Here is a 23,235-nt window from a genome sequence, read left to right as displayed (position 1 = left end):
GCAACAGGAATCACATTTATTTATATTTTTTAGAGACAGGGTTTCACTGTTGCCCAGGATGGTCTGGAACTCCTGGCCTCAAGCGATCCTCCCACCTCGGCCTTCTGAGTAGCAGGAATGACCTGTTTTAGGACTTACCACTTCACGTCATCGTTGTGGCCGGCGTAATGCCTCTGCAGTTGCTCCTCCACATTGTATAACACCACCACGGACGCGATGAAGTAGACGGTCTCTCCCGTCGGAAGCAAGTACAGGTTGTTACGGCAGTCTCGACCCCTGTACCCATAGCTTTGTGGATGTCAAGATAAAATTTTTTTTCCCTTTAAGAGCTGACAAAACATCAGCTTTATTCAACAGGCACGGGCAATAAAATACTGTATAACTATTACCATCAGCGTCACTAATTTAAACAACATTAAATTGCAAATATTCAGTGACAAATACATGTGACCCCCAAAAGGCATGCAGTAAAGTTGGAAACAGTCATTGATGTAATGTACATACATATTTTTACAAGGATTTGGTTTTATTTTTAGAAAGCTATTGAGTCAATTATTAATTTTTTTACTGTAATCTACGAGCTAAATTTTTACTAAAAAATTCCTTTTTCAAACATGGTAAAAGTACTTACAAAGGGTACAAATGACACACACACGTGCACACAAACATACATAAAAGGTTAAAAAAAAAAAACAGGCCCCTCAGATCCTTTGGGATAAGAATCCCTGTTAAAATTTTTGCATTATACTTCCAAACCTTGAAAATTATTTTATTTTGGGAACAAAATATCACTTGAACTTGGATGTAAAAAGTAACCTGGCAAGATGCCAAATAATGGCCAAAAAAATGCCATTTATTTAGTGCAAATTTCATTGCTTTACATCTTCTAAAATATGAACAGGAAGTAGGCTGAATAAATGTTTTGAATAATGTTTTCCAGATGTGATATAACCGTTTAATAAACCACTACTGACTTAAAGACGAGCTGAAGCACTTCAATTTCATATATCAAAATAGATTCCAAAACAGGTGCAGGTAAATGCCTGTGACATTTGAATCTGAAAAAAAGCAGTATTTTGGGGGAGAAATTTAGGTACAGGTGGTAATTTTTAAAAATGTCTAAAGAATATGATTCCACAATCTCAAATAGTAATTATTCTAAATGAAGTCACAATAGCTTCAATTTAAACCAACATCTTATAAATTTGTGTTCTAGGCTTGGTATTAAACAGGTACTCAAAAAATATTTGAGAGTGAAAAAAAATTTTTTTTGCCTTAAAATCTGCATAGACTGAAAGGTGGTCTCTGCAGGCTTCCTCTAAAGTAATAAGAAAATGGAACTAAATGGAAAAATAATCAATATTTAATTCACCTTTTTCACAGTTGCTATTTTATCTTTCAGTTGTTTTTTCCCCTGGAAGCTCACTTTTCCAAACCTCATGCCATGAAGCTGCCAGCACCTCTGTTTCAAGAATGTTAGTTATATGGTTGATTCAGATTTTTGTGGCCTAGATTTTTGGGGAGCCTTTTTGATTGATATGAATATATGTATTTTTGAGACAGGGACTTGCCATGTTACCCAGGCTGGACTTGAACTCCTGGATCCTTCCACCTAATCCTCTTGTACAGCTGGGACTACAGGGATGCATCACTGTAGCTAGCTTTTTTTTTTTTTAAAGTAGGGTGATATCTACATGACATGTCAATTTCATTTACGTCATTCAATTGACCCCCTTCATTCAGTACTTTGGTATTCATATTTTTCTATCATCCCTTCAGTCAAGATCACACTTGAAGTTGGCTCCTAAGGCTGGCCAAGTCCATACTTGGCTTAAGGGGAGAATGCTAGTCCTCCTCTCAGGGTACCCCTCTTTCTTTGGGTTTAAAAACTTTTTTGCCAATGTGGTTTAGTTTCAATTTTGGATACTCCCATTTCCTCAATCATAAGGACAATATTTTCTTGCATTGTCACTGTTGTTTCCTTATAAATATAGAGAGCGCCTAGTTTTCCATCTGTCCCTGAAGAGTTGACTAAGTATATGATAGCTCCTGTTAAAAATAATTGGCTTTTGGCCGGGTGTGGTGGCTCATGCCTATAATCCCAGCACTTTGGGAAGCTAAGACAAGCAGATTGCTTGAGTCCAGGAGTTCAAGAACAGCTTGGGCAATATAGGGAGACTCTATCTCTTAAAAAAAAAAAAATCAGTTCTCATTAGAATCTAAAATTCTACCCATTCTTGATTATTTTCACTATTCACTTCTTTATATATTTCTAACTACTATTGTCATTCTTTTGGAAAGAATAAAATTCGGACCAGAAACTAGTCATTCATTTTCTCCTGACAAAGAAAAAATCACTCATACAATCATATAACATCTTCATATTTTCTTTTCAGCAAAATAATGAACATGTATTTGAGCCAGAACCACCGCTATTTCGTTCAGGAATGATAAGTTGGTTCTCCTGATAATAAGCAGCTCTTATGAAGCTCCTACTTTGTTAGAACTCCGTAGGTCTCTAACCTACAATTTTGTTACATTAAGTTTTCAAAAGTAACAGTAAAATATTTTGTTTTTTAAAAGCTTAAGAGGACTTAAGTTTTATGAATTTCTACAGTTAACATCAAGCATTGATTGACTGATAACTTCATGTGAGACCTAATCAATGAATAAAGGATACACCCATTCCAGCTTGAGTCTCTTGGTTGGAAGTTCTACTTTTGCTTCCAAGCTGTAAGAATCCACTTGATCTTTGGGCATGTACATGGTAACAGGGCGTCCACGAAGAAACATTTTTACATAGCCTTCTTCTACAAAAAGAACAAAGATGTCAGTAAGATACCTCAGTGCCCAGCGTACCTGAAAACAAATGCTTTATCCTCTCTAGCCTTTCAGTGTAAAAGAGAAACTTTTATCCTTCTGTCATTTCTAATTGATATCCTAGGGAAAAAAGTAACATAAAAGTAAACAGTTTGAAACAAAAGTTTGCATCTTGTTTGCTTTTGATATTCTATTTATTTAAGTACATGAGATACCTACGAAATTGTAAAAGGCAGGAAGGAACTTGATTCCAACAATGATTTTCCATGAGATTTTACTGCTTACTTTCTTTTATCATCAGGAGGGGAAAAAACACCACCCCCAAAATTCAACTAACACAAGAAATTCACTTGAAGTTTTTGAGTTCAATGTATACATAATCTCAATATCCAAATTCACAAATATTTTTCAATATTTAAATGGATTTGTTATATTGCAATGTAAAAATATATCTTTATGTATCTTTTAATTGAACAGTTCTTTCAAGTGTAAAGAACACAAAATCAGCAGAAGTGCATGCTAGGATGCAATGCAGAAAGGAAAATGCTCAAAGAAAATCTAGAAATGGAAAACAAAAGAACAAAAGACCCATTAGAGAGAGAAATCAGGATGTAAAACTCTCTAGAACGAACATTTCTATAATAAAATAACTTTTAATATTTCAATAAATCATAGGGACAAAAGTAAATATCAATAATGTATCAACATCGGGTAACTCCTAGACCTCAAAAAGAACATCTTGGGGTGTTCGGACTGGAGTTCTCAGGATATGATAAGGGCAAAGAAAATGTCTTGTGAGCTCCGCTCCTGGTGAATTCTGTTCAGATTCAGAACTCGCTGAATTCTGAAATTTCACTGCAGATCAAAGGACCTGGTTTTAATGGTATTTAAATTGGGCAGTTGGAACCAGGGATACCTGTACACAACTCAACAGAAAAAGCATCCGCAGGGAGGAAATTGGCGAGGAACAGTTAGGAAAAAATTATAGCACAAGTTAGTTTTATAAGTCTTATTCTTAAGGATTTTCAAACAATGCCACATGCAATATTACTTAAAAATCAAGAGGGCACCCCAGTTTCATGTTATTGTGTGCATGCGCTTCAGGTCTTAAATGCATGCACGTGACACACTCTTCACGTTGCGTATTAAGGCTGACGTTAAGTGAGAGTCAGGAACGCGATCATCCCTGCCTATGTGTGCCAGCCACTGCGTCCCATGGATCCTCCCCTTACAATGTCTCCCAGGCTGGGGCCAACTTCCCCATCACCACAGGCTCTCTTATGGCTCTCCTGGGTCAGTTTACACACTGCTGCCAAACCCACCAAGGCCCAAACCAGGTTTTACGGAGTCCTTCCTCCACGTAAATTTCTTCACCTGCTCTCTTCCTTGCTGGATCCAGCAGGTCTAAATGCCCTGCTGGGCTCTCACCGCACAGGACTTCATCTGCCACAGCCACCCACAGGGATTCTCCTCTGGGGCCAGGCGTGTCTCTTCGCCCCCCTCTACACCCTGTCCTGTCTGTGCCACCGCTCATGCTGTTCTCTTCTGAAGCTTCTTCCCTTCCTTAAACCTCACCCAAATATAAGCTCATCAAGGGCTGTGTGGCTACCACAACCAAAGAATCTAAAAGCACCCAAAAGAATGACATTCTTGAAAAGAGGGGCAGGAGACTGGAGTTGACAGCTAAATGAAAAGGGATTCCAGCAACTCTCTTTGTAAGAGAATCAGTCCTGCCAGAAAGCTCGCAGAATGTAGGTTAGGAACAAAGACAATATAATGGTATTTCCACAACACATAAAAAAGCACAGTGTGGATGTATATAACCAATGTCTATGAAATATCCACCTGAGTCTATCACAGGTATGTGATGATTAAGAATCCTTAGGACTGAGCTTACTTACTGCACAATTTTAACTTACTGAACTAGGCAAAAACAGAACTGAAGTTAGCCTTGGCACTGTTTTGTACTGGTGATTCAGACAGGCTACATCTAAAATCAAAATGCAGCCAGGGAAAGCAGTGTTTGTTCCAGGCAGGTTAGGATAACAGCACACACGCCACCAAACCCAAAGGCGCTAGTGGGAAGAGGCCAGCAGCAGTGCATGATACCAAGTCAAACAGTGGGACATCCAGGAGTGGCCCTATAGCTCTCTTAAGGTTTATATAGATGAAAAAAAAATTCCTGCAGTCAGCCAATACCAATTGGGATCCAAATTACAGCCACTTATTAAAGCCCATCCGAGTAAATGCTCAGGGATGCATTTAACTTAAAATGAATCGAAGTGGTTTGCAACACAAAAACATTTTCATACAAGGAGAGCATCTGTTTGCATGTATGAAAAAGGTTTCTGTAGCCTGGGTAACAGCTTTGCTCAGAGAGCTATGAGGTTTCAGAAATGCTGCCTACCTTTGCAGTGTGTCACCCGGCGTTTCCCTTGTGATTTCGGAGACAGAGACAGAAGGGCTAGATAAAGAGACGGTGGAGTACTGCAAGTGTGGCTGGCCTGCCTGCCCCGGAGCCCGGAGCCCTCACTAGCCTGCAGGCCAACACCTGACCTGCCCCCCAGTCTTAAAATCTGGACACGGTTCAGGGATCCTGACAAGTGCGCTCATGATGTGGCCCTGCGAGCTTACAGCAATTACATTTTCAGTGAGTAATTTCATGCTTCCTGAAAATGAAATGAACACTAAAGCACATGCTGATAAATACAAAACTTTGACTTTTATGTTTTAATTCTGAACTTAAGAAAAAAACCAGAACAATTAAAATTAAATGAATGTATTTAATCAATTACATACTTGTCCATTTTTTGCATTTTAAATGCATTTCTAAGTAAGGTTAAGATGCTAGACAACAGCATCTACCTTATTACAAAAGGTGTTAAAAAAGATATATGGAAAGATATACATGAACTATTAGTTTGCAGTTTAGGAGATCATAGGCAGAAAAAGAAAAGCTACTTTTAGACAGTTATATAACTTGATGCATAAGAAACTTTCCCCTAAGAGAAATGCAAATGTTGATAACAGAATCCAGTTAGTAAGGAAGGAATAACCAAGGCAACAGACACCTTTTAATCTAGAAATTCCATCATGGCATAGGTGGTGGCATTCCACTCTCCTCCTGACTGGCATGTCTTACATTGGTTTTGGAGAGGGTAGGTGAAGGGTTTGCTCTTTATGACTGTTTAAAGGCAGTCTCGCTGTCACTATCTGAGCCATTCAATCCCCAGGTACAAAGCTGACAGCACTCCATCTGGTCTGCACAAACCAAAGCTCCTGCGTGTCCAAGGCTGGCCCCTGAAGCTGGCTACTTCTTTTCTGTCCCTTGAGTTCTGAGAAAGTGAGTGGGGGTTCCCATACAAAAATTAAATCAGACTTACCTGCACTGAATACAGGCTCCTTGGGTTTGCTGTGAAAATAAACGAAAAACTGTTTTTAAAGGGCGCTGTGGGTGTTTAATCTCATTCACTTCAGACCCCAAAGCCACGGCTGCAGTAGTCTGCCACACAAATGCTGCATAAGTTATATATGTTAATAAGAAAAACACAACCAATTTCACTGCAAAAAGGAACACACATAATCATAAACAATCTCACAGGTACAAGAGATTGCAATCCTAACTTTATCACCAAAGTTGTGCTTTTTATGAGTGCAAGTAAGTGTTTCGGGGAGGAAAAAATGTGGTTAATCGAGAAGGGAATGACCCTGTCTAAATGTATAAAAACGGTTGTTTTTATTCCCCACACTCTTCTGACAGATTATTTAAAGAACTTATTTAAAACTAGCAAATTCCTGACAAAAGATCTTTTGCTAAGGCCTTTTAGAGCTCACCTCCTAAGCAGATGGCTGTTCTCGGAAGACAAGTGGGTGAGCATAAAGTAGAAAGAGGAGAGGGGAACACCAGGGTGCGGTGCCCTCCAGCTCAGCCGTCTCTCGGGAGAGGTAGGGACACCCCTGCTGACTTCAGTCACCCTGGGCACCCACCATGAGCAGGTGAGAACACCCCGTGACAGCACTTGGGAAACCAAACCCAGGAAGCATTCAAGGACAGACAGCCGCAGACAGACTGGACATCCCTAGTAGCAAGCACCTCACAGGAGAAACTTCCACGAGGGGACCCTGGGGGCAGAAGGAGAGGCGGCCGCCACTGCAGACCCACGACTTCCTGCCAGGGGCACCCCTCCCATGACACCACCTTTGGGGAGATGGCACCGTCTCCATTCCAGACAGGGACAGGGAGACCCAGGGAGCTCAGGGAGGGGGGTGACCCCTTGACCTCAACTTTGACTCCAAAGTTCATGCTTTGCACTGCTTAGCTTCCCTGACTTCTGCCTGCTTTAAGATACAAAAGATGACACAGGAAATAAATGGGAGTCAAGGGGTGCACTGGTTTCACCATAGTGCCTTAAATGCTGCTAGGAGCACATATGCATTGTGTGTGTGTGTGTATTTAAAACAAAAACTTGAGCAGATATATTCCTAATATTATTCCTCAATTTTTGACTTGAAACACAACGAAAAACACCAGGAATCAAAACTATCCTTAATCCCAAGATGTAGTTAAGTAATATTCTATATTAATATTCTTGATTTCCAGATAATTTCATATAGCACATGGGATGGGGCAGTAGAGCCTACTACTTTCCTGATGCTTTGAAAGTGGTTTACTCTGTTCAAATGTATTTTAAGTAGTTTTACAAGCTATAGGCTTAGTTTCCTAAACTCTAAACTATGGTCATTGAAAATACTACTATAAAGGCGTGACACAGCCTTTGAACCTAAAAGCCTGGGTCTTACATTGGCCTACAAGGCCTTATCCAATCTCCACCTGACCCCTGTATTCTTCCGAGCTCATCTCCCTTCACTATATTCCCTGCTGTTCTGGGAACCTGGCCCAGCAGGCTCCGTGTCAGGCGCTGGCTCATGGGCCCTCCTGGACCATCCTCCCCGAAGTCAGCCACTCTCAGGCCACTGCTGTAGCAGTGCTTCATGTTCCCTGCTCCATACTGAAACCCTCCTCAGGCCCTGCTCGCCACATCCCCCGCCCCTCCTGCTTGATTTTTCTCTATAGCACTTATTTGCCCCCTGCCTTCATTTTGTTTCTCCCACCAGGAGGCAATTCCACAGGGGCAGGGATTTTTCTGTTCATGGCTATATTCCCAGGGCCTTGGACAATAGACAGCGGCTGCCCTGGTGTGAGGCCTGGAGCTCCTGTGGAATTCCTCTTGGTTCTCCATCTTCAGCCTTCAGCAGGCCCCAAGGATCTGTGCCTGGTGGGTGGTGGTGAGGTCGGCTCTCAGTAATCCTGCCTTTCCCTGGGGCACACACAGCTGCTGCCAAGAACCTGGTGTGGGGCTTGGTGTGCAGATGGAGTTTCTCTCCATCCTCCAGGTCCCCAGACCTCACTACACACCCACCCCTCAAAGGGCTCTCTCTCAGCTTTCCTCATCCTTCCTTCGGGGGTGGCCAGCTGCTGCCTGGCACTTAGTTCAAGGCCCTGAGTGTGGAGAACGTCTCTCGGCTTTCCTCCTGGCATGCCTCTGCCTCGGTGGGTCTCTCTCAGCCGCCTGTCCGGCTCCCAACCCACCACACACACTCACGGAAGTCTGGGGAAAAGTGGAGTGCGTGTGAGCAGGGGGAGGGTTCTCGTGTGCCCAGAGCCCCTGAGGACTCTGAACTCTCCTGCCAGTCCACACTCAGCCTTTCCCAATTCTACAGATCCAGGTGTTTTCCTACTCCCATCTAAGAGGGCTCCCCTTTTCTCCCTGCTGCTCTGCCAAAGACAAAAGCAGGCGTGGGGCCTGTCCCTCCTCAGATGGGCTTGCTACTTTTCAATAACATTTCAGTTCATTATACTACTTTCTGTCCTCAGCTCCATGGTGGCCTTAAAATAGCTATGATACTGTAGATACCTGAATTGTTCTCAGTTTTAGGGTGGGAGTGACATTCTTGTCATTTTCTGTGTGCTAAAAAGAAGCAGAAGAAATCTTAACTCCAAATTTCACATATATGATTAGATTTACAGGCAGAAGGAGGTGAGGACAGAAGAATAGCTGACAAAAGACTACGAGGCAAATCTAATTACAGAAACATAATCAAAGGGAAGCCATGTATGGAATCAAAAGACAGGAAAACTATTTTTTTATCATGACTTTGATCACAAAAGTAAAATGATGCAAAAGCTATGAACACAGAAATGAGAAATTCAGAACTTGCCCTAGAGACAGAAAAAAGCAATTATGAACTATGTTCTTCCTACAAAAAGAAATCCACAAGGGAATCTGAACTCTTCATACAGGGAAGCTCATGGACCTTCGACACTGAAGAACTGTAAGAGGAAGAATGAAAGATTTCTATTAACAGATTAGGTAACAGGAGTGTTAACAACTAAGGTCATTGAGAGAGGTATCAGGTGGTACTAAAATGCTTACATTTCTTTAAATCATGCTCTAAACAATGTATCACTTTGTGGTATGCTGTATTTAGAAAACATACTACTGCTACATTTTATTATTTTAGAAAGTTGAGTTTTTATTGAAAAAAACCCAGCATATTTGTTTAGCACCCATTACTCCTGCCAATGCACCACCACCTTTTCTAAAAGGCAAGCCTGGGAGGAGGTAATCTCACTCATGCATGCAAATCTTAGAATATAAACCCATAAAATGATGACGAATCTTCTGAACAACTGATAGAAAGGCAAACCCACAGATGTGCAGTGATAACCAGAAGAGAACATTAAAGCCACCGTGGCCTGTCAACAAAGTCTGTTGATGGGAGCCGTATGCAGAAAGTGCATCTTTCCAGAACACACAGCCACTCAAATTGAGAGTGGGTCCTTCAGACCCAGCACTATTTTGAAACACGCTTGGGCGGTGAATTCACTTGGAGTGGGAGATGATTGCTTCTCAAGGTGTTATGTAATTCATCTGATTCCCCATTTCTTGATGTGAGCTCGATGGAAAAAAGTGGGTGACTTAACATCCTCTCAACAGCTGGGGTGTGGCTCCATGGTGGTGGGGGTGTGTGTCGGGGGCGGGGGGGGGGAGGGAGGAGAATGCCCAGTCCTGTCCTAGGAAGGGTGAAGGAGCACCAGGTGCAGAATGAGGCCTCATTCATCCCTTGCCCAGTGTGGAGTCAATCAAGACGTCCTGCACCTGCCCCTGAAGCCCATGACAGAACCATGCCCAGAGGAGAGAAAGGATTTCCCCTCCGGTGAACAAACTCTCAGCGCTTGGCTATTCTGGTGTTAAGTTGTGGCCAATATCTCCAAGACGAACTCCAGTGCAGTTCTTATTGCTTGTAAGAAGGAGATTTGCTGAAAGAGCTCGGCTGTATGCTCCCTTGAGCTGGACGGTTCGAGAGCTGATATAAGATATAAGCAGTCGTGGAGACTCATGGAGGATGAGGTACACTTGAATCTTTACCAGACCAGCAGCTGTATGGGGAGATGGCAGGAGAACACTAGACATCTTCCCCAAGGAAAAACTCACACCAACAGACAGCAGTGCAGTCAACCAAGAGACAGCAGTGCAGTCTGAGCTGGGAGGCTCACACCAACAGACAGCAGTGCAGTCAACACCGCAGAGGCAGCTGTGAACACGTACGTCTAAGTCCAAATCCCTGAATGTGTTCACTGTGGACTTTGGGCAAAGGGATGGTCTAAGAGTGGTTGGTTTTTACTCATCTGATAAAGCTTCTATTTGCTGCACCATAGACTGGCATTTACAAGGAGGAGAGTCCAGTGGATGACGTGTCCAGGCTGCAACTCAACAGATATTCACTGTGCCTCTCCTCTGTGGGGATCTGCTCTTATCTCTTTCATCTACATTAACTAACCTAACCCCATGTTCCTGAAAGGGGGCTCTGGGGCCAGATCTTGCAGGTCTTTGACACGTGGTGACGTGTGTAAGAAGTCCTGGGCAACTAGGATCAGAGTGGAACTAATAGGAGCCACGTGCTGTTTGAGCAGAGAAAATTGCTTTTGAAAATGATTAATAAGGCTTGGTAGAGGAGGAGTCCACTTCAAAGTTAAACATGTGATTTCCCTACAATTTATTCATTCAGAACAACTTTGGCTCTTGGAATAACATGACTTCTTTTTGTTTGAGACAGGGTCTGGCTCTGTCGTGCAGGCTGGAGTGCAGTGGTGTGATCTTGGCTCACTGCAACCTCCGCCTCCTAGGCTCAAGCCATCCTCTCACCTCAGCCTCCCAAGTATCTGGGACTACAGGCATATGCCACCAAACTCGGCTAATGTTTAGATTTTTTGTAGAGACAGGGTTCCACCATGTTGTCCAGGCTGGTGTCAAACTCCTGGGCTCAAATGATCTGCCTGTCTTGGCCTCCCAAAGTGCTGGGATTCCAGGTGTGAGCCACTGGGCTCAGCCACATGACTGCTTTCAAAAATGACTTCACGTGATGAAATAAAGTTCCTGCTGGAAGTCAGAATACCCCACCATGGAAATAATGACTCTGTAAAAATTGTCCTTAAGCAGCTTTTTATTAGAAATAGGGTCATTTAAGAACCATCTATTCGAAATGTTTAGAAGTTGCTGGAGACTTTATTGGGGACAAAAGCGACTGCTTCATAGACATTTCCAACCAATGCTTCCAGCTTAACATGGTGGAAGGAGCACAGATTTTGAGGCCAGCTAGATCTGTGCTCTAGGGCTTGGGTGAGGGGCTTCCCCTCCATCAGCTTAATCTCCTTAATCTAAAAATGGGAACAAAACCACTGTGAGGAACAGGTTATTGGCACGATTAAATAAGATATGTTACAATGCGTCCAACATGTGTTATTAATTAACATGGCTTCCCTCTTCCTCCTCCTTTCACTGCAAAAAACTTTGTATTTCCAGACTCCTCATCTAACAGTCTCAAAACTAAAACAATACGAAGAATATTAGCACTTATCAATTTGAAATTTATTAAAACATAAATGACCCCATGGCTTGAAGAGTGAAACATTTTTTTCAGTAAAAAGATGCTTAAGTCTCATCTTCCAGTGTAAAATGTGGTGTTAAAATTGTCTACCCATAGGTGGTGCTGTTTACATAGTTCTTGAATGGCTGTGGCTTTTAAATGAAATGCAGTCATGGGCCAGACACAGGGGTGTTTCTGTCAATGATGGACCACATAGATGTCTGTGGTCCCACAAAATTATAATACTGTATTTTTACGGTATCTTTTCTATGTTTAGATACACCAATATTTAACACTGTGTTACCACTGCCTGCAGTATTCCCTACAGTCACGTGCTGTACAGGTCTGTAGCCCGGGAGCAGCAGGCTAGACCATCAGGCTGGACCATGAAAGTTTCTGTAAACACACACTCTATGATGTTTACACAATGAGAAAACACCTAACAATGCATGTCTCAGAATGTGCCGTCATTAAGCGATGCCTGATGGTATACAACATCCTTCCATCCATTCAACAAATAGTTATCGAGCACTCATGTTCACCAAGCGCTGTGTAAAGTACTAAAGATACAAAGAATAAGAATGGCACGGCCTGGGCCCCCAGAGCCTAAGGGAGGACAAGGGGTGTGTGCAGCATGGTGGAGGGAGGAGAGCTACAGAGTCACAGACAAAGTTAACAGGCAGTTACGACACCATCTGAAAAGCACTGCTCTCAGACTAGAGGGCCAGGGGAGGCTCCCAGAAAAAGGGGATCCTGAGTTGGGTCTCGAAGGATGAGCTGGAGTTCATCAAAAACAGTCACCTTCTCTGCCCCCACCCCCAGTTCCAGATACATCCGCCTGACACTTGGGAGAGGGGAAAACCCCTCCCCCTCCTAGGTGCTAGAAGGTGTTTGCCTTAAAACAATTCATTAAGCTACAAATTTGCTTGTGTGGTTTTCTGCATCTGTGCTTTATTTTACGATAAAGTAAAAAGGATTTTCTAAATATGCTATCTTCTTACTTAGATCGGCATGTCTTTAATTAGGTCTGGGCTTGATCACCTATTCATGAGTTAAGGGCCACTGGTATTTCCTTCTCAGTGAGTGCCTGTGCAGACCCTTTACCATTTTTCTATTCCGTGGATTATCTTGTTCCCCCACTTGTGAGTCCTTTGGGAATTAAGCAAAGCGGCCCTGCAGGCATTGTACCACTGACATTTGTTAGGAGAATGAGTCTTTCTGTGCTGCTCCTTCCCACTCCCGGCCGTGCCTTGGAGTACGTTCTGTACACAGCAGGTGCTCCATAAGTCCAGCACAGCAGTGAAACTGAAAGAGCAAGGTGAGTACAATTTTCAGAATTTCTGATTCCTCGCTTTTCAGGCTGGGATAAAGGCAGAAACAGGCGCTGGGGAATTCCAAGACATCTCCAAGAAAAAAGGCCCCGCAAGCAGGGGAGTGGGAGGGACACAAGTGTGCAGGCCTCAACTCCAACAGTCTGGGATGCAGACATGACACTCACAGCTGCCACTGTGGCGAGCCGACCGCAGACCAGCTCTGCACTGAGGCTCTTATGCATGGGATCTTAGGCACCCTGTGAGGCAGGTACCACTTTTACTGCTACTGAGGAAAACCCCCAAGAGATTAAGTCACTTGTTCACAATGACAAAGCAAAGTAGCAGAGCTGGGATTAACACTTGGCTGTGGCAATAAAGGCCCATCATTTTAACCTTCTTTTGTTATAGTGATCAGGGCAAAAAGATGCTTGTTGAGCACCTACTGTGTGCTGGGCATTGTTCTAGATGGTGGCCTGGTCTGAGTGGATTAGTGAAACCTGTTTGGTACTTACATGTCCAACGAAAGTACTTCGGGCTGGAAACATGATGAACCACATCTAAAATAACATTGCAAGAGTGTATTTATTCACACAAAGACATGCTCATCTAGCAAATGAAGAAGGGATCACAAAGTATGCACAAGAATGGCATTATGTCAAAATTATACACTACACTCATACAGCACCCTGCAAATAAAAGTCCATGTGGAAATGTAATGACTGTTGGCTGTGAGTTTGCTGAGTGGTGAGACTGCAGGTGATTTTTGTTTCTTCTTTTTTGTGCATCTAGATTTTTTTTTTTTTGAGAAAGCGTCTCATTCCCATTGCCCAGTCAGGAGTACAGTGGTGTGATCACGGCTCACTGTAGTCACAACCTCCCAACCTTGAGCAATCCTCCCATCTCAGCTTCTCAAGCAGGTGGGACTACAGGTATGCGCCAACATGCCCAGCTAATTTTTATAATTCTTGTAGAGATGGGGTCTTGCCATGTTGTCCAGGCTGGTCTTGAACTCCCAGGCTCAAACGATCCACCCGCCTTGGCCTGCTGAAGTGCTAGGATTACAGGAGTGGGCCACCACACCCGGCCCAGATGTTCTAAAACAAGTTACTTGTATAATAAATAAATGGCCTCAAAAAAGGAAAAGAGTCTTGCTGGGGAAAAGTGAGCAATGTGTTGGAGAGGCATGCGTGTCAGGGCACAAAAGGGAATAAAGAGCTGGTGGATGAAGGGCCCAGAGCCCCAGCCAAGGAGTACTGTTGAGCTGACGGCAGCATTGATGCTGTCGTAAAGGAAAAACAACTTTGCGCCCTGAAGAGCCCTGAGGTGAAATAGTCACCAAATGCTAGAGCTTTAGAAAGGACAGGTGCTCAAGGTGTCCAGCCCAGTGGTTCTTGACTTGACAGCTGTGCTACGGGGCTGTCTGATCCTGGGGTTGAGGGGGCACAACACAAAAGGGCACCACACTTAACATGTCAACTTCTTCACTATTTTGAGGTGGCTTTTTTTTTCATGTTTGTTGACTCCAAAGATGGGCAGTTTATATCAAACTTCTCCAACCCACAGCCCACAGGCCACATGCGGCCCAGGATGACTTTGAATGTGGCCCAACACAAATTCATAAACTTTCTTAAAACATGAGATTTTTTTGGCAATTTTTTTTTTTTTTTTTTTTTTTTGGCTCATCAGCTATCATTAATGTTCGGGTATTTTGTGTGTGGCCCAAGACAATTCTTTTAATCTGGGGAAGCCGAAAGTCCAGGGAAGCCAAAGTCCAGGGACACCCCTGATTTATACGTATGTGACAACAAAGTGTCTAGCACATGACTGAAACATCCTTATTCTAACAAAATCAACTCATTTCAACAACTTTCGGTAAAGCTGAAACAGTGTCTTGCTTATAGAGCTGACATAGCTCATTCCCCTAAGACTTACAAAAGGGGAACCAGTTTGATAATTGAAATGCTTTATCAATCTAGCAACATCTAACATGAACTGTGCTTCTTAATAAGCAGCCAATTTTCTATCGGGTATAAAATACTTTTTTAATTGAAAAATATCTCCAGCAGATTAGTTCACTGGATACATTTTACAAGCCTTCCATCACAATGTTATTGTCAATTCCCTATTTAAATGTAGTATTTCATGATGACATGAATCACTATGTAATTATTAACGTTCATTTATCATCAATAATACATAAAGTAAGATATTACCATATATTGCTTTTGTTTTCAATAGAGGTTTTGTTGGTGCAAAGATTAAATGCTGTTAAAATTTTGTGGCTTGTTACAAAGTATTTGAAAAAGTTAAACATTCTAAGATAAAGGTCTTCCATATCACAAGAAAGACTCGAATCCAGTGACCATTTGTAAAGAAAATGAGACCTGGGAGCAAGAAGACTGAAACTATCATAAAGAATACAGTTTTGGCCGGGTGCGGTGGCTCACGCCTGTAATCCCAGCACTTTGGGAGGCCGAGGTGGGCGGATCACAAGGTCAAGGGATCGAGACCATCCTGGCCAATGTGGTGAAACCCCGTCTCTACTAAAAATACAAAACTTAGCTGGGCGTGGTGGCACGCACCTGTAGTCCCAGCTTCTCGGGAGGCTGAGGCAGGAGAATCTCTCGAACCCAAGAGGCAGAGGTTGCAGTGACCCGAGATTGTGCCACTGCACTCCAGCCTGGTGACAGAGCGAGACTCCATCTCAAAAAAAAAAGGAAAAAGAAAAAGAATATAGTTTTATGAAAGCAAAACATGTAATTACTTTAAAATAAAGTATCTCAGAAAAGGTTAATATTTAGGACTTCACAAACACTATTATTTTGTGTTCAATAGTAAGATTTGTATAATTTATACAGAATGGTTTTCTATCTGCTGTAAGTATTATTATTGAGAAATGGTGCTGAGATGGAACTGTTTTTCTGAAGTAAAGGGAGCCTTTTTATAATTTGCGCCTAAGTGCCATATGTGCTGACAACAGCTTTGCACATGGCGTGTGAGAAGCTGTGAGCTTTATGGCTAATAATCTGTCGTGGCTGCGAGTTAAAACACTGCCTGTGTGAATGATTTGCTTCTTCTACAAAGCAGCACAGGGTGGAAGCCATCCCTATGATGTCAGCACTCTCACTCACGTGCACCCTAACTAGCCTTCCTGAGTGGAAGAGAATGGGGCTCTGGAACAGCGGGCAGGCTGGGATCACAAGCAGCCCACAGACCAGCTCCCGCCTGATGCCTTATTTAAGAACTGTGAGCATCACAAGGATTTACAGTACTTTATTTCCCCCAACTACGTCAGACACAAGTGCAACGCGGATTGTGACAAAATCTAACACTTTCATCTTACATATGAGGAAAATAAAAAGGGAGGAATTGTAGAAAATCTCACTGATTATTTTCCTCTGCTCCACACAAGCCTGTCTTTATAAGAACTATCACAGGGATGACGACCATTTACTGAGTGCCAAGCCCTACGCTGGGTATTTTCCTACAAGTTAGCTCATATAAGATTCAAGGGCATTAGGTATAAAATCTCTAATTTGTAGAGGAAAAAACTGAGGCTTGGAGACGTTAAGGCAGAACTGGATACATGCCCAGATCTTTCTTTTACTGCAGAGCCTCTGCCCTTTCCACCATGTCTTGCTGCCTACAGGAACCCAACAAGGGCAATCTTTTAAATCGCAGGACAGCCTGCAGGAACAATGGACATGTCGAGTGAGCGATGGGGAAGAGGCATGCCATCTTGAGTCCACTGAACGCAGTAATGTTTAAAAACAGAAATTACATGGGGGCCACCTCCCTACTCCTTTCCTTCCCCGTGTCCCATCCTCGAGGGTGGCATTTCTCAGCAAGACTCCAGATCTGCTTTGGTGATAGGGTCAAGGCAGCCTAAGCACGGGGCTGCGCACGTGGGAATACAGAGGAAGAAAGGCGGGAAGGGGTCAGGCAGCCACTGAATTACCAGCTTAACCTTCACTTCTACCGAGTCTTAGCTGCGTCTTTCTGAGTTACTGCAGCTCTTACTCCTATGGGTCCCTGTCAAGACCAGCAATTGCCTAAGAAGACACAGTAACTGTCTCTGAAACCCCTTCAGTGCATGATGCATGAAACTCAGCCAGCTCTGTGCTATGCTTGCCTCAACCACGCCTGGGTTCTAACAAGACAAAGAATTTATTTTTAAATGGACATGTTTAGTTGCCTGAATCAGTTTGGGAACATGATTAGTAAATCTTCCCAGTCCCTCATTTCCAAATCAAAATTTCCTACTGTGGCATTTCTCAAAAATCTCTTTGTAAATATCTTCTATGGAAATATTTACCCAGCACATTTACCAAAGCCATAGGATTTTAAAGATAAAATGGATCTGGAGTTTACACAATGCAGATTCTTTTTGGAAATTCTTAATAAAAATCAGATGTGCAGAGGAGGAGCCAAGTCTCTAAGAACTGCCAAGATCTAGACATTGCAGGTCAACTTCCAAGCTTACCCTGAATTCAAAGAAGCTTTGGGCTATGTTGCACCTCCCACTAATTCACACTCTGTTGCCATTGTAACCACTTGGCCTCATTTCCAAGGTATTATCACCCCATTAGCATAATCTTCTGATAAGAAGTACTAATAGTCTAAATGAGAAGAAGACAGAACCCATGTTAATAGTTTTTTAAATTGTTAATTGACCGTGGACCTGACCTGCTATAGATGTGAGAAGTGTCTCTATGTTTTCTACAACAGACATCTTTTAGGAATAAAACTGAAAAAGAGTTTAAGCTTCCTTTACAGGACTGAATCACCATGGATTTACAAACTTGGAAGTTTCACAGCCTGTGGGTTGGAGTCGATTGCTTTATGACTAAGCCTTCTCCTTACATGAACATTTGGGGAAAAAAAACAAATGCTTAGCCTCTGAAGCTGAAATTCCTTCCTCAGCTTTACTAAACAGAGAGAATAAAATTAAAGTATAATGTTTAAAAAGTGACAACAAAGTACAATGTTAGGTAAAAATACATAGAGAAACTGGATTTTCTTTACAAAGTACATTATATACATATAAATATATTATATAGACACAAAACAAGCTGCTAAAATGCCAAAAAGCAGCATTCAGGAATAAAACGTTACTATTAGTTTCACTGATACTTATCATAATCCATTACAAACTAACCTCATAGAAAAACTCAAAATTTGGAGTCCACGTATTTCATGAAGCCATAAAGAAAAATGGTTCACATTTCTGGTGTTAGTATCAATATTAAACATAGCCTCTGATAAATCATAAAATTTCAACTTTTCAGCCACTGTGTCTCAGAAAATACTGCTGACAAACTTAAAGCAGTCCATTAAAATGAACTTAAAAAGGTCAGGAGGGTGTACTAGAAATTGAAGGTGCTCAGGTAGAAATTCAGAATGGTTTCCCCAGTTCCAGGTACTTGGTACTAAGAAATTCTCAGCAACTACTTATGTCTACATGAGAGTGCTGGGAATCTGAGTGACAATTTTCCACCTGGACAGTAGTTTGTGTGAACTGTGCCTGGCAGCTGCCCTCAAATGGCTGTTTGATTAGTGCCTACAAATATCTGAGGAGAAGATCTTCTTCTCTAAGAGTGCTCCCAGCTTGTTGGAATATGAGGGGATCTTCTGACTCCTCTCTGGGGACAAGCGGTACTAACATATTTGAACAGCAGGAACCGAGAGATAAGACGTCCTTACCTTTCACTGTTCTTTTTGCCACTGGAAGAGCTGCTGGTGGAGCCTGTGCGATTCCGGTTTCCTCTGGAATCCCCATTGCTTTCCCTTCGACCTCCCGGAGACACTCGTTCAGAAGAGCTGGTCCTCTTGATGTTACTAAGGGTGGAATGGAAGTGACAGTGAACTCCTTGGTATCGTGATTTTATTTTATTGCTAAGCATACAAACATATACATAGAACGTCATACTTCCACATGGCTATTCAAAAGACAGGCCTAGCGACGGAGATCAAAAAGCTTTTCAGAGTGTCACACAGAATAACACCTCTGCTCTCTCTCTGCCTTTGTAAATGAGACCACTAGCACAGTTCACAGTCATGGAGAAACTGAGGCATTAAGACTTCAACAGTACCGTGTGAGAGCACTCCAGGGACTTCCAGGGAAGCAATCCTGCCCTTGAATAGGCTTCACTCTCCAGGGGTGTCCAATCTTTTGGATTCCCTGGGCCACACTGGAAGAAGAATTGTCTTGGGCCACACATAAAATATACTAATGCTAACGATAGCTGACGAATTAAACAAAAAAAAAAAATTGCAAAAGAAAAGAGTATTAAGAAAGTTGACAAATTTGTGTTGGGCTACATTCAAAGCTGTCCTGAGCCACACACGGCCCATGGGCCCGTGGGTTGGACAAGCTTGGTCCAGATGGTGGTGTGCAACCCGGCGGGATGGTGCCCCCAAGACATCTGGCAATGTCTGGAGACATCCTTCTGTTGCCACAGCTGGGGAGGGACTGCTACTGGCATGTAGTGGGTGGAGGCCCGGGGTGCTGCTAGAAATCCTGCACGGCCTGGGATGGCTCCCTCCACAAAGTATCACCTGGCCCCAGACGTCAATAGTGCTGTTGTTGAAGAAATCCGACCTAAAGGCAGGCGTGGGACAAATGCTAACAGGATGCCACGAGTAACGACAGAAATGTTCCACCCTCTGCACAATGCCTTTGTTTGGAGGTGGTGTCCATGTAAGTGGCCAACTTCATTCGTAGGACAAGAGGGACTAGAGTGCTCAGAGGCCTGGGAAGGCAGCCTGGGGAAGTCTTCCCGAAGACTGCGAAATTCCAGGAAAGATCAAATGAATGGCTTGAATGTGTTGTTGTGACACAGATGGAAAGAGCCTGCTCTAGGAGAAGGGATCCTCTATACACAGGGGATTCGTAGGCATGAGGGGTAAACCAGAGCCCAGGTATGGAGTGGAGGCTGACTGTTCCCCTCTTAGAGCACACTATGGACTGTTTGTATCCCCCAAATTCATGTGTGGAAACCCTAACCCTCAATGTGATGGTGTTAGGGGATGGGGCCTTTGGGAGGTGATGAGGTCAGCAGGGTGGAGCCCTCATGAGTGGAATTAGTGCCCTTATGGAAGAGGCCCAGAGAGCTCTCTTACCCTTTTCTACCATGTGAGAAGATGGCCCCCTGCAACCTGAAAAACAGCCCTCGTCAGAACCTGACCATGCTGGCCCCCCTGGTCTCGGACTCCCAGCCTCCAGGATGGTGAGAAATGTATTTCTGCTGTTTATAAGCTTCCCAGTCTATGGACTTTGTTATAGCAACCCAAACTCACTAAGACAGAGCACATAACTCTAGTATAGGTATCTCTGTACATACTTAAAAATCTTCATCATTAGTCCACGCATTTCTTGAGATCTTATCTCATTTATCATTTTCGTATGCTTTGCAGAGCCTCATACAAAAGTTCGGTACACATTTATTAAATGAAAGGATGAAATAAATGGAAGTATCACACACTGACCCTGTCACCAGAAGAGACACAAACTGCTTTAATGCAGCACCTGCTCTGTAAGCAAAAAAGAAGGAGGGGAGGGGTGGGCAGGGGGCTGTTCTAGGGCCAGGGCTCTGGGAACAGGCACAGACTTGGGTGGTTCTAGTCTTGACACTTGGAGCTGGAGGTGTGGATGGGTGAGAATACAAGCCTGCAACACGCGAGACAGCTCAGGACAGGCCCTGTCCATCTGGCGGGTGCTGAGCCACGGATGCAGAGGAAATCACCGAGGGAGGAGGTGACCAAGGACAGAAGAGCCCTGGGGAAACTAATATTTAAAGACGTGGGCTGAGAAGCTACAGCAGGAGTCAGAGGTAGCAGCGACCCAGAGGAGTGGTATGCAGAGGCTAGCGCAGGATTAGGTAAATGTGCTGGTGCTGCACAGAGGAGGGGGTGAGCCCTGGGAAGTGGGGAGTCTCAGGCGGCTCCAGTGGGCACAGCTTCAGTGAAGGGTGCACGGGGACCAGATCTCAACAAGGAGCACGCAGGAGCCGAGGAATTTAACACAGCAAGACCCCTGCTCCTGCACTGAAGCTCAATGTCCTCCCTCCTCATAAGTAAATGACAAGCCTCCCATCTAGGCAGCTCCTGCCTGGTGCTGGCCACTCTCCTTCTTGGTAGCCAGTGAGTCTCTCCTCTCTGCCTTCCTTCCCCTCTCTGTCTCCTCTGTCTATACACCCTCCTTAGCCCAACTTTCAGTCCTCCTTCCTTTGCAACTTCCAGTGGCTGTTAGTAATCTCCGAGCAGGTTTTTAAAAACCCTCATGGTATGTTGGCTTTGAAAAATCACCTCACTCTCAGGGTGATTATCTGAATACACTTTCCACATAGTCTTTTTGGTAACTGGGGAACCCTTGACTGGACAGTGCAGAATCTTACAACTGCAATCAGCAGGGTGTGCCTTAAGGTCAAAATGTGTGTTTTTAGAATGCTCAATTTGGGGACAAGGAAATTACAGATTTTAAGAGAGCATTACATTTCTGAAATTTGGGATTAAAGTCTAAAAATTACAGGAGCCTTTGTGCTTCAAGTTCAAGATGTTCCCATGACGACAAACCAAGCTAATTTGACTTAGCAGGATTATTCTCCGCCCAGTCTTTAGTACAAGGCTCTGATGCACACTTTGCCCCGACCAGCTGCTGGGGCCCTGGGAGACTTTGCAGCCGCAAGAAGAGCCCAGAGCACGGCCTCTGGGGCGTTCTTGTGGGAGTTCACGGCAAGTTCATAGCAACTTAAAGAACTGTGTAAAGCACCCCTAAAGAGCTGAAAAACCACAACTGTTCATCAATTACAGCAAATACTAACTAATTTTCTAATAATTAACACTCAACCTGGTGGCTGGAAGAGTTCATTGGGGTGCCAGTGATGAAAACTGCAGCAGCAGCCACGGTTAATGTTTAAGGAGTACTCTGGACTTTTACATATACTGTATTATTTAATTCAAACCTCACAAATCCCCTGCAGCAATATCATTATCTTCATTTTACAGATGAAGAACCAAATTCAGGAGTGTGAAGCAACTTGTCTGGGGTTACAGCAACTGGTGGGGCTGGTGACTTCAACCCTGTGTTCTCTCTATTAGGCCCCTAATTAACACCATCTGCAATTTATGAACCGCCAAAGTATACTAGTTTTGGAGGATCAGTTGAGCATCTAAAAAAAACAATAAATGTTAATGATTAATATAGTTACATGACTGACGACTTGATGAATGGTAGGCACTGGACAAGACCTTGAAGCTACTATGTTAAAACAGAGATGGAAACAATGGAAGGAACAGCTATGGTGACAAAGTAAATCTAAGTTCCCCTCACCTTGGTGTCGATCTATTCAGTTTGCAAGCATTGAGAAGACTCACAGATCTGTTTAATCTACGTATAAGAGGCACAGAAACAAAGCAGAATAAACGTGAGTGCAATTAATAAAAGCGTGGAAAAGTATTTTGATAAGCTTCAGTAAACTGCAGGACGCACACATCAAAATCGAAAGACATTTTGCTTCGCATATATAGACGTGGATATAATCCATCACAACTCTTCCAAGATATTTGTCATTCCCATATTTGCATTAAAATGTTAAACTTTTAAAAAAAATCTTACTGTTGTCCCAGACGTAGAATAAAAAACAAGACATTTCCTTTTGAGAGCCAAGGCCTCTTATGAATTAAAGAGGATTTACTAGGACTCAAAGTGAAGGACAGAAAATGAAGCTTAAAGACAAGACATTTGCAGTAACAAGGGCAGCCAGAGAGAGCAATACTGTACACTCACTGCAGGAAGCCTCCTCAAATAACCAGCAGGGAATATCAAAGAAGCTATGTTCTCTCTGGACGGCGAGTGAAAAATAATGCTCTTTATTTTGAAAGTGGTAGAAGTACTGGCTTGTGAGAGACTGTGCAATAATGCAGTATATTTTTTAGTGCTTAAGGCAAGTATTTTTTGTGTAGAAATGCATGGACATCACCACTTATTTTGTTTTCCCTTCTGCTCTCTGCCCGCACACCCAAACCTGCAACCTTCTAAGTTATGAAAATAAATGGTTCTTTATATTATATTACATATGCATTCAACAATTTGTGCCAATTAACACTTTAGACATAATAAAATTTCTGCAGGGAGACTGGTGACCATAAGAAAAACAGATGTCTTTCTTCTTAT

General features: G+C 43.1%; 1 protein-coding gene across 3 annotated transcripts in view; it reads right to left on the bottom strand.

Moving 5' to 3' along the window:
- Positions 1-23,235, bottom strand: part of EML1 (EMAP like 1) — a 206,038-nt gene that overhangs the window by 45,291 nt on the left and 137,512 nt on the right. For 2 of the 3 annotated variants that reach the window (XM_054448798.2, XM_054448797.2), the window contains exons 4-8: positions 22,393-22,449; positions 18,765-18,899; positions 6,204-6,232; positions 2,681-2,810; positions 139-288 (exon numbers count right to left, since the gene is read on the bottom strand). In XM_054448798.2, coding sequence (XP_054304773.1) covers positions 139-288; positions 2,681-2,810; positions 6,204-6,232; positions 18,765-18,899; positions 22,393-22,449 — 501 coding nt within the window. The remainder of the gene's footprint in view (positions 1-138; positions 289-2,680; positions 2,811-6,203; positions 6,233-18,764; positions 18,900-22,392; positions 22,450-23,235) is intronic. The other variant, XM_054448799.2, reaches the window with a different exon arrangement.

Source organism: Pongo pygmaeus, chromosome 15 (genome assembly GCF_028885625.2).
Source record: "Pongo pygmaeus isolate AG05252 chromosome 15, NHGRI_mPonPyg2-v2.0_pri, whole genome shotgun sequence".
Classification (NCBI taxonomy): Eukaryota; Metazoa; Chordata; class Mammalia; order Primates; family Hominidae; genus Pongo; species Pongo pygmaeus.
This window is presented reverse-complemented; position numbering and strand designations above follow the sequence as displayed.